The 12166-nt window shown below is 39.4% G+C and overlaps 1 protein-coding gene across 1 annotated transcript in view; it reads right to left on the minus strand.

Annotated features, from left to right (window-relative positions):
* Positions 1–4691: 4691 nt before the first annotated feature.
* FMR1NB (FMR1 neighbor) overlaps positions 4692–12166 on the minus strand; it is a 20817-nt gene continuing 13342 nt past the window's right edge. Inside the window, exons 5-6 of the mRNA XM_042876316.1 lie at positions 9257–9395; positions 4692–5561 (exon numbers count right to left, since the gene is read on the minus strand). Coding sequence (XP_042732250.1) covers positions 9293–9395 — 103 coding nt within the window. The 3' untranslated portion in view covers positions 4692–5561; positions 9257–9292. The remainder of the gene's footprint in view (positions 5562–9256; positions 9396–12166) is intronic.

A 12166-nucleotide genomic window follows, 5' to 3' on the forward strand; every position in this document is an offset into this window, starting at 1 on the left:
TCATAAAATCTTAATTCTGGTCTTTTTATGAGTGTTCCAGGTGGCACTAGCTGAACTCTAAAAGACAAGTAGTGTTGAATCAGGAAGACAGCTGTAGCAGTTGTTAGTATAGCTAGCTATTCTACTCACCAAGCTAGTACTAAGATTTGAACATCAGCCCACTTGGAGACTGCAGTACTGTAAAACCAAACATTCCTCTGAATGGTAAAGATACATGCAAAAACAAGAAAACCTCAGCTGCTTTTTATACCTCTTGTCGCTGTTCCAAATAGTAGTATATATGTGAGGTTCATTCTGTAACTACTATTACCTGTAAAGATGAGCTGCAGATGACGCATTCAACTTACCTTGGTGCTCTGTGCAGGCTTCACAAATTCTGAGTGTGTCATTCAATATTGTCTGTGTGCTTCTTTATTGACAGTGTAATCAAGTAGAAAAGCAATTGATTAAAGAAAAAAAAGTTTGTTGAAGTAAAAGAGGAATACAGTTGTTGCTGTAGATCACAACAATTCCTTTGGACGTATCTTTGCATACTTAACAGTAGGTATTATTTGATAGATATTAACAGCTCGTTTAAAACTACTAGGTCTAATGCATGAATATGTGGTCTCGAGCCTGTTAATGTGCACCACTGCCACTACAGACCATGATGGCTGCTTTGGAGGTGTCAGCCTAGTTTGTCCAAATCCATCTTCATGTGAACAAACCTTGATTAGTTCTTAGTTGTCAGTGGACAATCTAAGTTGATTGCTTGGTGTCATAGCTGAGCACTGTCTGAGCATGAAAGTGTAGCATTAAATGAACTAAGAAGAGGCATTGCTGATGGATCACAGGGGAGTAAAAATCAAAGTTAACAATGGAGACACTTACCGTGTGTTTACAGAGGACCAACAATGAGAAAACAAAAGGATGAGAGATAGACTATTATTCTGTTTAACTCTGTACTCAGCTAGTTTAAAAAACTATAAGGAGCCATTAAGGCTATGCTTGTAGCTAAAAGGCTGCAGTGGCTGCTTGCTACTTTCCCTTCTTTGCTCAACTGACTTCTGATAGTGAACCATATTATAGAATAGTTTGGGTTGGAAAAGATCTTTAAGATCATCTAATTTCAACGGCCCTGCTATAGGCAGGGACATCTCTGGCTAGACCAGGTTGCTCAAAGCCCCATCCAGCCTCACCTTGCATGCCTCTGAGAAAGCTCTGCTACGAACAAGGGCATCATCCATTGTAGCAACATGTTTGGATGCAACAAGCACACAGTTTACATCTCAGTAACTCAATGGGAAGAACACAAACAAAAGTTTCCTTTTCCTGTGTTGTGGCTCTTTGGCACTTTTTTTTTTCAGCTGTACTATATGTGCAGACAAGTGATTTTACAAAATCACTTAAAATGGTATATCTCATATATAAGAAATGCATGGGGTTCAGAAAGTAAATTTCAGCTATTCTTAAGTGCAGGCAAAAGCTAGTACAAATGCCCAGAAAATACAGCTCTATGTCTCTACCACTTTTTCCTCAAAACACGATTCTCTGTAATCATGTCATTCCTTTTTTAGACCTTTTTTAGACTTTTGCTAAGTACCGAGGGAAAAGTGGCTTCCTCTGGTGAGGGGAGGAAATGCCTGTTGCTGTGAGCTAGCCACCATCTTCAAGTCTAAAATGTATTAAAGCCCCTAAAATTTTTATTGCCAGCAGAGCCAGATAGGACCAGTGTTTTCCTGACAGGTACTCCTATGTAAAAACCTACTTCCCAGCAGTTTTGCAGATGTACCTTCCAGCTAGAGCAGACAAAGAATAAACATCCATCACAGTTTTATTTGGGAAAGATATTCTTATTGTCCCTCCAGTCCCTCCCACCCACTCCCATCCTTTTTTTGAAGGGGCAGGAGGGCACAGCTTGGGGAGATAACCTTCCCCCACCAGGAAATAGTCATTTCAAGGCAAGACCTTAAAACTGATGATTTTGAAAGTTTTCTCAACTGCCATGCTGTTCTGCTCCTGCATTCCTGTGGTGCCAACAGATGAAGTTGTAAGCCTGCTCGCCTCCCTGCATCTAATCCTGATACTACTCAGCAGCAGGGAAGGTGGGCAAATGTTCACTAGCAGTTGTTGGCAAAGAAACACAGCAGGAATTAAACTGGATGATGCCACCACATGTGTAAAACAACCATGTGAGCAAATGCTGTTGTAGAAGCATCTTTAACCACTATAACAGAATGTGCTGTTAACCTTTTTCTTTCTAGCTAGTAGCGTTGAAGAGTTATGATTAATTGCAGCTACACTGGTGTTTTGTTTTTTGTTTTTTGTTTGTTTGTTTGTTTTTATTTAGTGAAACTATTGATAAAAAGATGATTCATGTTTGCAGCACCTGATGTGATGGACTTTTATATTTGACCACAGTAACAAAAATAGATTTTAAAAGAAAAACAGGAATGAGATTCTGGTGCACTATGATAAAATGTCCCATATAATTTTTAACAATTATTTCCCTATGATCTTTCTTCTCTTCCCTTACAGAGGCACTGCAGATCTTTATTTGACGTGTCCCCGGCTCAGATGTTTCACAATCTAGCCACAGTGATTTTATAGCCTTTGAGGACTGTTGCGAATGAGGGAGCCAACACAGTCATTTTCCATGCTTATCCACTGTTCATGAGCTAAATCTGTCACCGACTGTGTCATCAAGATAACTGGTCAGCACCAGCCCAGTAACGGCATTTCTCCAGGCTCTCAGGTTTCCTTGCTTTTGACAGTTGTTCATACGGACCCATCTTTGATAAGAGATCCTTCTCTTGAAGTTAAGCTGTCATTCTCTAAAGCTACCGGTTTGGCATCTGTGAAATACAACTTGAAAACCCAAAATATCAGCTGACAATGCATGGAGCACTCAATCTTAGGAATGGGAATTACATTTTTCTTGTCACTGCTTGAGAAAGATGCAAAAAGATGCATCACATAATTAATTGCAATCCCTTAATATGCTCAGTTACTGCAGTTCATAGGGCCATGTTTGATTGAAGACACTGCCTTTCAGTAATGCTGCCTGGCGCTCTGCTTAGGAGACAGGCTCTCCTAACAGGAAAAGTATGCAAAAGCTTCCCTTCCTAGCTGTGCAATAAGGCCTAGGCACAGGATGGTATCTGTTCTTTTGCTTGGTTTAGTTCCTCCATGACACTTTTAGATCAAGTGCCTTAAAAAAGAAAACAGTAAAAGCTTGGAGTGTCTATAAGTATCTCAAAGAGGACTTCGGCAAGAGGGCAGTGCTAAATGACAGGCCAGAAAACTTTTCTAAAGGAGAATTAGTTTAACAGTTTCACTTCAGCCCAACTGATAATGTGCATGCTAGGGATGAGGGCTCCTCCAGAAGTAATGCCTTTATTTTATGATGTTGGCCCACAACATCAGAGGCAGATGGTGGTGGTATGGCAGTAGAGGCTGAACCTTCCTTCCATTATTCCGTTACATTTTGTTGCTTCTGTGAGAGATAGCAGCAGTCTGACAGAAAGGTGTCTGTCGTGAAAGCATGTATGAAGCAAAAGAGCAGAACTGAATTCCTGCATGAGGAAAAAATGCCACCCATAGACACTTGTTTCTTGCTGGATGTTTATGGAAAGCAAACAGAGAGTGTGAGCGCAGCAAGGGGTAAGTGGTGCCTTTCAGTAATGGCAACAACAATGGGGCACTTCCACTGGTGAAGATTTCTGTAAGCACAGCATGCAGGTCTTTGCTGGTGCAATGTAGTGTCTTGTAGCTGAGGGTGTTCTCTATCAAACAGTGTTTTGTGTGCTCTGTGTCTGTTGCAGTTCTTAAGGAAACAAATAGAATACACTACTTTTGGAGCAATCTACATAGAATAATGATCTGTTCTATCTTTATAGAGCCAAATATCAGATATTTGAAAAATCAAAGAGATAGGGTGCATGGCTATAACATTTACAGCCATGTTCTCTTTGGAAAGGCAGCTCTCTGTAGAACTGCCATCACTTTCCCCACATTGTCTACATTGCACCTGACACCATCATGCTTGCAAAGCTGCCAGAACACTGACAGCGGTTGATGCAGCAAAGAAATGGCTTTTGCAGAGTGAACCTGTTACACAGCATAGAACACACAGGCTCAGAAATTTAACAGCTTGGACAGAAGATAGATGTAGGATAGCAGCTTCTGGAAGGAAGCACTGCAGTAGAAACCATGCCTTTTGAGAAAGGACTTGAAAGAAGTGTGATGAAACTTAGAGTATCACAGCTGTGGACAGTTTTTCACTTTGATCTGGCTGAAACCATTTTTTAATTTTCCAGTGTTTTGTGAAAACAAAAAATGGGAGCAGAAAGATCAGTAGCTAAACAGAACTCTGTGGAACCACTCACTCCACTGGACCTCCAGGAGAACATGAAACACTTTCCAGGGAGACCTTTGCACTTAATTTTTGGTATGCAATCCAAGCCTAGGTCTGCAAAGGATCAGAAGACTCGTAACATTAAATATCACACTCTTTGCATGGAGAGAAGCAGGAAAGATACAAGCAATGAAATAATTCATCTGCTACATGTACACTCCCTGGCATTGTAGAATCTCAGATATGTGAAATTGGTCACAGAATTGAACCTCAGGCCTCAGAAACATGAAACAATTTGCCTAACCACAAAGATTTTGCTTAAATACAGTGTTGTATTTGGCTTTTGATGCTTGAGCTTTGCAGTTAACACTTTTCACGCCATAGTATTGCAAGTTCGACCCTCACGGCTTTGAAACGTTTTTGAAAATCACATGGTGAGAAGTACCAGAATCGTGCCACAGTTTTGTCAACAGGCCTGGTGCAGGCTCTGGGTGCTGCACTAAAAGAGCAGAGGACTTCTCATAGCTCCTATCCCTATGGTGTCAGCATCCACTCTTGGACACAGATACTGTGCACTGAGTCAGGTTGTTAAGCTTTGTATTTATTTAATCTTTGGGAACATAAGGATGGAAGTTCCACTGAGAGCTCTTTTGTTTCATTCTGTATCAGTTCACTAGGAGCGAAAGCAGTTCTAAAGCCACAGGCAATGGTTTATATCTCTTGTAAGTCTTCTAAAGCCTTGTCATTATATGCAGTATTATGTTGTCTTTTTTTTTTACAGAATGACCATTGCTCTATCGTACGCTATCTGCCTTCTTGTGACTTGATGAACCACACTGTAAAAAGCAGAAATCTAATAAAGTTCTCCAGAAACCAAAACCACTGAGGGAAAAATGTTTTCCTGCAGCACCATCTTGTGGTCCTGGATTTTAGTACAGTCTTGGGGGCTGGAGGGAACACTCTGGCAGATTTGGAAACGGCACCTAGTACTGAGTTGTTTCTTTCACCAACAACAAAGGCATCCCATTTAAGAACACTTGTGCCTTCTGGTCAAATTGGCCCTAATCCAGTTCTTTGGAGAAAAAGACAGGAAAGACAAGCTTGGTTCAGCAATGTGCAGCTTGATACACAAGAAATAGATCAGCAGATGGGAAAAGATGTCTTACAGGTGGATCTGGGTCAAACTCCATATTGAAATTATCCTGTGGTACACCGGAGTCCAGGACTAAAAAACAGAAATGATAAAATCATTATCAAACTGATTATTCAGAAATTTTAAATTCTGAAATCCTGAAGGTGATGAAAACATCCACTTGTATGTGATGATGTCAGTGCAGCTGGCCTGTAAATGAGTATTTCTGAAGTGACCTTCAGGTGATAATCCTGACAAGGTTGTGGTTGGACTTCATGATCTTTAATGTCTTTTCCAACCTGAGCAATTCTGTGATTCCCCATTCTACTAGAATCATAAAGTCACAGAATATGATTCTATAGAATAATATAGAATAAGAGAATATAGAATGATAGAATTCTATGATTCCATATTCTTTTAGAATCATAGAATCTGATTCTGTAGAATAATATATACATAATATAGAATTATAGAACCGCTCAGGTTGGAAAAGACCTTAAACATCACCGAGTCCAACCACACCCTAACCACACTACCCTAACTCTAACAGCCCTCTGCTAAATCATGTCCATGAGCACCACATCCAGAAGGTTTTTAAACACATCCGGGGATATGACTCAACCACCTCCCTGGGCAGCCCACTGCAGTGCTTAACAACCCTTTCTGTAAAGAAGTTTGTCCTGGTATCCAACCTAAACTTATCGTGGCACAACTTGAGGCCTTTTCCCCTCATCCTGTCACCAGTGAGAAGAGATCAACCCCGCTCTGCTGTAAGCACCTTTCAGATATTGGAGGAGAGCAATCAGGTCTCCCCTCAGCCTCCTTTTCCCCAGACTGAACAGCCCCAGTTCCTTCAGTCTCTCCTCATAGGCCATATTCTCCAAGCCCTTCTCTGGATCTGCTCCAGCACCTCCATGTCCTTTCTGTACTGAGCTGCCCAAAACTGAGCATAGCACTGGAGGTGAGGCCTCACCAGTGCCGAGCACAGGGCAGGATGACTTCCCTGGTCCTGCTCACCACAGCATTCCTGATCCAAGCCAGGATGCCATTGGCCTTCTTGGCCACCTGGGCACACTGCTGGCTCATCTTCAGCCCACTGCCCATCAGCACACCAAGGTCCCTTTCCATCAGGCAGCCTTCCAGCCACTCTTCCTAACCGCAACCACATCCGCCACCTCCCTCAGTGCTCTAGGGTGCAATCCATTTGGCCCCATGGACTTGTCAGCATCCAGCTTTCAGAGCAGGACCCAATTCCACAAGCGGTGCTCTTAAGTAACACTCCAACAGGGAATATAAGCATTCCTGAGTCTTTTCTATCTCATATCCTACTCTTATAGTGCATATATTTTATGTTCATTTTATTCTGCAGGATACATTTACTGCAGATGCACTGAATGCTTTCAGTTAAATACAGTTGTTTTATCAGTATGTGTCCATTTGTCAGAATGTTCTGTGACACTGAAACCATTTGTGCTGTCAGTGACATGTAAACAAAAGAATTTATCACCCTTCAAATCAAAATCATGAAATACCAAGTCAAACTTACTTGGGAGCACAGCTCTCTCTTATAATTACCTTCACCCAAGAGGATGTATGTGTTTGTTGCATGCAAATTTCAGTTGCAACAGTGCCCCTAAATCCAAGAAGCAGGAAATTGTTTCTATGTTTGTCAAAATGTTTGCAGACATATTTCAGAACTCATAAAAAAATAACATCAAGAAGCAGTAAACAGATCAGAGTTGGAAGGCAAACTGAACACTATTCAGTCTCCATCATTCTGCTGCTCAACATCAAAAATATTGCAGCTCTTTTTCTTACAAAACTATATCCCAACCATCTCTAATACAGTGCTATGGGCAATGATTGCCATATCAAGTTTTAAAACTTCTGCATATGCTAATTTTTTGTGATGACTAAATGCTCTGTCAATTTCATGAGACTGCCTGTATGTGTACCTCAACTCTATTACACTTGGGCTTTAAGAAATGTCATTTTTAGAACTAGGAAAACTAAGAAAAATGTATGAACTGGGTAATCCCATGAGTACACAGTTCAAAATATCACTATTCTGACAAAAGCTATTGTCTTTATTTTTCAGGTTACGGGTAAAGATTCATTTACCATTATTCTTGAAAATTCTACTAAACTTATTTCACAGACACAAGGAAAAAGGGCCACTGGTTGCTTTACTATTGGGAAACTGATTTCTACTGACTTTTTTTTTTTTAAGTGCCTATTTTTACTTTACAATAGTTCAAAACTATTACACATTCATTTCTTATTTTGTGTTACTCTTCAGGGAAACTGAAAGAAACTACATTTTGGCATCACCTGCCCTGGGTGACAGGTCTCCTCAAGATCTAAGGAAGTTCTATGGTGCAGTGATAAACCATGAACAGAAACAACAGCAGAAGAGATGATACTAGTTTCCTGAAGTTCTTTGCCATGTCTTTCAAGGAACTGCCCAACAATACATTTCCTAAACCCTCTGCAGCCAGATAAAGAATTACTTGTCGTCTCAGTAGGAATAGCACTGCTGTGCTACAGTGGTCCACTCCCCAAAATCAGTAAGCTTGCCACTCAGCACCAATGTAATTAATGTCAACCATCTCTTTTATCACTTCTTAATCCAGATAGCACTCTAAGGCTGACCTCTTTCTGAACTGTGAAGATGCTTTATCAGTACCTGAAGTGGTTTTAGCATTCAGGAGCTGGAATGAGCAGATTTTCCCTTTCAGCATTACCTTTTTTTTTTTTCCCCCATAAAGGAGATATGGAATGAGTGCAGAGAAACAGAAATGAACAATTTATAATGCAAAATCAATAGAATTAATAAGGGCTGACAACAGTGTATTACTTTGATGCTAAAACAAATCATCTCATTTTCTAGAGCATACTCGTGGTTAGTGCACTATCCTGGTGTCTTCCTCCTGCTTGAGTTCATTAATATTACATGGATGGTCCTCTGCACCAAAAGAGAAGAAAAAAGGAGAACACCTACACGTCAGTACAACTTGATTAAGGGACACCTTCGCAAATTCGGTATATCAATACTCTCACTGAAGTACTTCCTTGTTGTCTAATAAATAAATACATCAGTGAGGTTATTATGTCATTGTCACCTTTAGAATGCTGCAGTTTGACAAAGTAAATAGCATTTAATGCCCAGATTACACGCATTTCAGCGTTCAGGAAGAATGGTAGGATTTGAAGCTATGTGAAAATACCAGTATAAAACACCCCTTTCCATAGAACTGGAAAGATTTCTCAGTGATTGAAAACGTCTCCTTGTTTCCTGCAAGCAGCAAAAACCTTATTTTTCTTCTTTGTTCTCCCACGTAACCCAATTTACACATGGGATAAGGGACACAAAAATGGCAGAGGATTTAAGCCTATGACTGCAATATTCATTGAATCACCAAATGATTTGGGTTGGAAAGGACATCACAGTCCCCCAGCCCCACCGTGTGCTGGCTGCCCAGGGCACAACAGCCCAGCCTTGGGCATCTGCAGAGATGGAGACCCACAGCTCTGGACAGCACTACCAGAGCCTCACCAGGGCCTTCATTTAGCATCCCAGGACAGGAATCAAATTCTGGCAGATTCATTATTTATCCCACAGCAGAAACTGAGGGTGGCTTGTGACAAAAAGTGCTTTTGTGACAAAATCTACTGGACTGGGAAGCCAACAGGAATTTAATATTGCATACGTCTAGTACTCTATATAAAATCAACAGTAAGATAATGCTAAACTGAAAGAACAAAAGAACGTTCTAAATTTAGTTTACCTTTCTCTCATTTTTATGATCCTCAAAGCCTTTAAGTCAATCTGGTAACAAGCTACGCATTTCTTCACTACTTGCTCTCTTGTTCTGCACAATTTGTTCTATTTTTTTGTTTGCTCTTCGTAAAGGATTGACACACTGACTACAACAAAATGAAACAACAAAAGGAATTAAGACCAGATCACCAAGGTTTTAGCTGCAAAAGCCTAGCTCCAGAGAAGTCAAAGATACTACTGGCTTCAGGGGCTACAACATTTCATCAACACAGACTGACAAAGCACTTTGATAAGTTTTCCCATCTCTTACCTTTTCTTCATGAATTTCAGTTGACCAGCTGATTCATCAAATTGCAGCCATTACCAGAAAATTCCCAGTAATAGGTCAACTGAAATTGAAGGCCTCCTTCCCACAGCTGCACTAAAAATTCAGCAGAAGAAAACTGAGATTTTACTAATTTTTATTTAAAACCTACACAACATTGTTCAAATACGGCATCAGTAAGTGATGAGAGCAAGTGACTCTATTCTTTAGAGTCTTACTCTGCCCATCATGGCTTTGGCTGTTAGTGAAAAAAAGACAAAAAAAAAAAAAAAAAAAAAAAAAAAGAGGAGAGAAAGAAGATAGGATAAGACAGGTATGGGGATTACAAAATCATCAGAGAACACTTCAAGAAAAGAGACGTTGTGCTGATAAGACACATAAGGAACTGCAAGGGAGCAGGCAGCATCAACTCATTTAGATATTGCTTCCTGCCTAAAAAATATCCTACGAAGAAGGCAAAACACAGAGGTCACCAGTCAGACGTGGTAACCCAGCTTTGCTGATTTCAGAACTTACATGTGCTGTGGAGGAGTATTGACACTAATCTGAGCAACATAACTTGACTGCTATAACTCAACCTCTGAAAACTAGCAGCTTCCTTAATAAATTTTACAGGAATTCCATGCTCCTACATATAGGTTCTCTCAGCCTGGTCATGTCTTGACCTGAGCATCTATAGGGAAACAGCCACCTCCACACAGCACAAATGCCTGCAAAACTGCCACAGAGAGCTACTCACGTTTGGACTCCCTCTTAAAATAAATAAATACAGGATCCTATGGGAAACCTTAGATTTTGCTCTACAAGAAGCATTATGGAATTAATCAATTATCCCAAATTTCATCAGAGAAAGCTCTCTTACTTTTCGGTCAGTCTAGAGAACAACACTTTACTTCTGTGCATGTCCTTTTGTACTGTGTGTGGGAGCTCTCAACACTGACCATACAGCACTGTTAACAAGAACAGGGATTTCCAGCTAAATAGAAGGTTTCAGACTTTTTAAAGGAATGTGTTTTGAAGACATATCCTCTAGCAACAGTTTCTAGAACTAGTAAAATCTGATGAAAGTTAATATATTATAGGATTGCTTTCTTCTTAGAACTGAAATGTGTGATGTTGGAAATTAAAACCATTTAGCATCTGGTTAATCACTACATGAAAAAAAGAAAAAAACAACAAACAAGTCACAGCAGAACAGCAATTCCAGTTTCACTGGCTATGAAAAAAAAACACAAAAAAGATCATTTAAACATTAATGTGAATTATCTCACAATGAATAAATATTAATTCATTTTCCAGAAAATATATGATAATTTCATGTTAATGCTTTGCCTCCTGTTTTCCATGTCACTGGTGACTCAGTGTAGCTATCTGTGTGCTCAACATCAGCTGTTGAGCACAGAGTAAGATGTAATGTGGAGATTTTCACAGCAGGTTTTATCTAAATGTGGCACACCATAGCAAATAGCCATCTGCTAAACAGCCACATTTATGAAGTCTATGTGTGTGCACATGCATGTATATAATCTCAGTCTACTAATATCTTACTAAAGGAAAAACTAAAAACTTCAGAAAAATCTACACAAAGACAATTGTGTTACATTAACTAAGCTCTAGTATTAATCATGCTAAGTGAAACAGCACCTTAAAAAAATAAAGCCCAATTATGTCAGTATGCTCCATCTTAGTTTAACCATTTCAATACTGTAGAGCTTACATTTTCCCAATTATCATAAGAATGCACACTCATGCCAAAACTCTTTGCAATATCAAACACTGAACTGCTTGCAAAGCACACATGGGCTGTAATGTGTTCCATACATTCAGTGGGAAAAACCCACTAAAAAGAGCCACCATAAAAAAAAGACCCAAAACAACAAAAAAATTGTTATACGTTAGCAGCACTGAAATAATTTATTTCCTTCTCTCTGAAGTATCTCCTTCTCCTTCTCTTCTGCTCTCCTAAGGCCTACTACTTTGTTCTTCCATCTTACTGCATAATTCTATGTTTATGCCTTACAGAAACTCATTTCTACTTCTTGATCCTTTCAACTTGCCTTTGCTCATTCATTTCTTCCATAACATCTTTCAGATAATTAATTCCCACTTGCACATGCCATTTCCTGTGTAGCAGTCAATTAGTTCTCATAAGCAGTGTCATGCTTGTAGAAATAATTTGAAGGTAATGGTAAGAGAACAATTTTTTCTCCAATTTTCCCACGGCTTAGAGAGAAAGGAAGTGGCAAAAAAAATATATTCACATTTGTTTGTTTTAAGCTTATGAAGTGAGACAAGCTTTTCTCAAATCTTCCTTTTTTCTTTTTTTTTTTTCTTTTTTTTTTCTTTTTTTATTTCTTTAAAATTATTATTATTTTTTTAACTGATGTTCTTAGTTTCCTGTGCAGAGATCACTGTGTCATAAAATCTTATTTTGGATAGAACAGGATGGTATGTAGCATCATGCCCTAAAGATTTGTTTGCTCTCAGAGTCTCCTTCACTACCTTTTTTGCTCCCAACTGGCAGTTGTTGATTTTCCCTTCCTGCTTAAGAGTAGAACCAAATTATTTTAATATATATGGATACATGGAGAT

Source organism: Lagopus leucura, unplaced genomic scaffold (assembly GCF_019238085.1).
Source record: "Lagopus leucura isolate 7727_CA_CO unplaced genomic scaffold, USGS_WTPT01 Super-Scaffold_100016, whole genome shotgun sequence".
Lineage (NCBI taxonomy): Eukaryota > Metazoa > Chordata > Aves > Galliformes > Phasianidae > Lagopus > Lagopus leucura.